General features: G+C 30.6%; 1 protein-coding gene across 1 annotated transcript; it reads right to left on the bottom strand.

The window, feature by feature from the left end:
* Positions 1 to 668: 668 nt before the first annotated feature.
* On the bottom strand, positions 669 to 2,764 carry LOC108451991 (E3 ubiquitin-protein ligase RMA3-like). Its single transcript, XM_017749717.2, has 2 exons — positions 2,562 to 2,764; positions 669 to 1,705 (listed from the first exon to the last, which is right to left on the bottom strand). The coding sequence occupies exon 2, from the start codon at positions 1,702 to 1,704 to the stop codon at positions 949 to 951; it is 756 nt and encodes a 251-aa protein (XP_017605206.1). The 5' UTR covers position 1,705; positions 2,562 to 2,764; the 3' UTR covers positions 669 to 948.
* Positions 2,765 to 3,621: the final 857 nt, after the last annotated feature.

Here is a 3,621-nt window from a genome sequence, read left to right as displayed (position 1 = left end):
AACTCAAAAGGAACTGAATGGAAGCTACTCTCGTAAAGACATCTTGTAAAGATGAAATCTCAAAACCAGAAAGGATATGAGCTTTAGCATCCTCAAATTCTGAAAGAAGGCTAAAAAGAAAGCTCATAACTACCATTTGCTCCCTTTGAGCCTATTGAACTTTTCACATCTGATTTGAGTGGTAGAAAAACATTAAACTCCTCATATACCCTCTTCAAGTCCATAGAGTAGGTTGTGAATGACATGTCTTGCTTAACCGGTTGGTAGAAGGCTTGACATACTTCATATATCCGCAAGATCAGCCAAGGGGACTCCTGTGCTCCTCCCTATGCCAGCGATGCACACTACCAATCACTATAGAAGTGATCCACGGAAATATTCGAACATTTCTAGTGAAACTCGAACTTAAAAAATCAAATCAAGTAGCTCTGATACCATGACATCAAAATTGAATAGAATGTCGAAAGAGAATGGACAGTTTTAAGCAAAAAATATATTTTTTCATTCTACCCAAGGTACATATTTATACATGTTATAACTTTAAATAAAAGAAAAGAAAATAAGATAAAATCTATATGATTTGTTATATATTTATAACTACATAAATAATTCTCTTACAAAGGAAGAATATTGCCATGCAAAGCATATAAAAATATGATCCTCAGATGTAAAAAACATCAATAAATATACTCAGATCGAACAGATGCCATATCTGATACCATCCAGGTAACATAAGTACCATATACATAAAGCTTACAGAAAAGAAGTATGGTAAACTGACAAGATCACAGCCAGCTCAATCCCAATTCTTGAAAATGATATTGCTAGTATATTTATAAATATAGAAAGTGAGTTTCCTAGCAATTTTTCCAACAATTAATATGTGTTCAGTTTGTTCATTGACTTGTCTTTTTTACAACTATACAAAGCTCAAAGTCAATAATGCTTTCAAAACAAGAGAAGACAAAGAATGATGCAACAAAATAGAAAGATGGATACTCTACTAAGAGATTTGTCGACCTGCATTTCTTGCCTTCTCATCCTGAGATTGTTATTCCCAAAAAACAGATTCGAAGATTGGTAAGGATAAGTAAAAATACTTGTGTTTGAGCTCCCTGATATCCGTGCATACACCATTTCCTCCAACATCCCAAACATAGGATTGAAGAAATTTGTCATCGCTATACCACCGAGGCTAGATGATGCTAAGGTTGCATAGTCTCCATAAGGGTGAGGGAAGTATTGCTGGTGACGAAAAAGATTTTCATGGAGTTGTTGACTTGGCTGTGAATATGTGGTCATAGGGTTCAATCCGAGAGAAGGTGGCCTCTGGGGAATGTCCAAATCTGAATGAGGATCCTTGGATTGACAGTCAGAAGCTGTGCCACGACCATAGAGGGGAACCAATGAACTAGAAGAGATGTTCGCTTTGCACACAGGGCAGTTCCGTTGTCGTTGATCTGCATCAAGGGAAGAAGTTTGGACATGAAGCCACTTGTAAATGCAAGGCCAGCAGTATAAGTGACCACAGAGGGTGACCACTGGATCTTGAGCAGAGTCGAAGCAAATGTTGCAATCAAAGCCACTGGTATCCTTGTTTTGGTCTCCCGTTGGTGATGATATTGAATCCCATTTGTGCTTGAGGGATATATTTCCAGGCTCAGATTGCCCTTCTTGCTCAAAGAAGTTTGGTTCCATAGCCATTCTGTAAGATGGAAACAGTTTTAGATGAAAGTATACACAGGTAAACCAGTCACAAAAACGAAAAAGATAACTCTTAAATGCACAAAACTTTCTAGACTAGCATGAAGTTGATAAATTTGTACAAAAACTATTTGATTTTCAACCAAACCAAACATACTTAAGGCTCTATTGAAAAGGCTAAGTGCCATCAAATTAGAAGAACAATTTATCAAACTACACAACATGGTTTTATTATAAGATTGGCAGTATTCTATGCATGATTTTATTATAGAATCCAATCAATACATGAATATTTTCATTTTAATTTCCAGAAGATCTCTGTATATATAGAAACAGTTTACATGCAACCAAAACAAAAAAGGAAAGAATTGGCTTTTATTATAATATAAGACTGAACAAGATTTAGAATGAAGCTCTAGCGTATGATCATCGAAGTACCATAAATCAAATAACAATCTATCAAGGAAAAATCTTTAAAAATAAGGAACTCATGAAGAAAATTTTCGTTTTCAAAAAGCCAATTTTACCGAGCTTAATTACGAAACTAATTTAACAAATATCAACATTCCCAAGCTATATTTAACCAAATCACGTTCCTCGTTATTATATTTCCTTTCCTCTTCAATAAATTCAAGAATCTGGAATCCGAGTTGAAATTCAAAACAAATAAAAATCCTCCTTTACCATTATTATATACATCCATCAATCTAATATACCAGAAGACAAATCAAGCCAAAGATAAAAGAGTTTTCCCCAAAAAAACTACACAAAAATGAACCGAAAATGCCCCAAGAAAACACAAAACAAGAGAGCTTGAGACAGAGATGGAGATGGAGATTGCGAAAAGAAAAACTTACAGCAGTAAAGAGGAAGCTGAAACAGACCAAAATGAAAAATGGGTTTTAATCAAAAACCTGGATTTCAAAGAGCTTTGGAAATTAGAGTAAATTCAATTGACAAGGGAAAGGAGATTCATAGGTTAGGGGAGGTAAATTAGATATTAGTTAGGCACACCGTTTTTTACATTTTAATTTTTATTGGATTATTAAGTGGGCTTTTTCTTTTCTTTTTTGTTAGATTTTATTTTTAATACTTTTTAATTAAGAAATTAGCCATTTAATGTATTGATTTTTTAATTTCAATAAATCTAATCCATCGAATTGATTCGATTCAAATAACGGAATAATATTTTTAATATAATTAATTTTTATTTTTAAATATATTATATATTAATGCTTACTAGATGTTCATAAAGGAATAAATGTCTAGAATATATTAAAAAGTTAATTATATATACTTGTATAAAATATATATTTATATTGTAAGTTTATATATTTGATGAAATTATGAGGATCTACATCTGGAATAATTTGACAGCCCATAAATTAAAGAACTTATCTTTGACATTAACATTAAAATTATTGATGGTTGATAAAATAATATTTTTATTTTTGGGTTAATTTCGGATTTTTAATTATAATTAAGGGTGAATAAAACTTGATTCGATTAAAAAATTAAAAAATTTCGAGTTAATCGAATCGAGTTATTTGAGTCAACTTGAAATCTCGAATAAGTCATTTGAATTTCGAGTTAAATTTTATAATTTGAATAACTTAAATAATTCAATAATAGATTGATGTAAATACTATTTTGACAACTGTCAATTTTAAAAATGAGCAAGTTGGTCATTCTCTCAACAAAAATTACAAAAAATATAATTTTAAAATTCAAAAATTTATAAAATTTCAAAATTTATATATTTTTAAAATTATAATAATTTAAAAAGATTCTAAAGAATATATAAAGAAGTTAAAATTTTAATTTTTTCCAAAATAATAATTTTGTGAACTAAATAAGTTAATTAATGATTCAAGTTTATTATACTAAAGTATCTGTTTTTTTTTAATTTTGTTTTCA

This window comes from Gossypium arboreum, chromosome 5 (genome assembly GCF_025698485.1).
Source record: "Gossypium arboreum isolate Shixiya-1 chromosome 5, ASM2569848v2, whole genome shotgun sequence".
In the NCBI taxonomy this organism is placed as follows: domain Eukaryota; kingdom Viridiplantae; phylum Streptophyta; class Magnoliopsida; order Malvales; family Malvaceae; genus Gossypium; species Gossypium arboreum.
The sequence above is the reverse complement of the archived record's forward strand: the minus strand, read 5'-3'. Positions and strand labels throughout refer to the sequence as shown.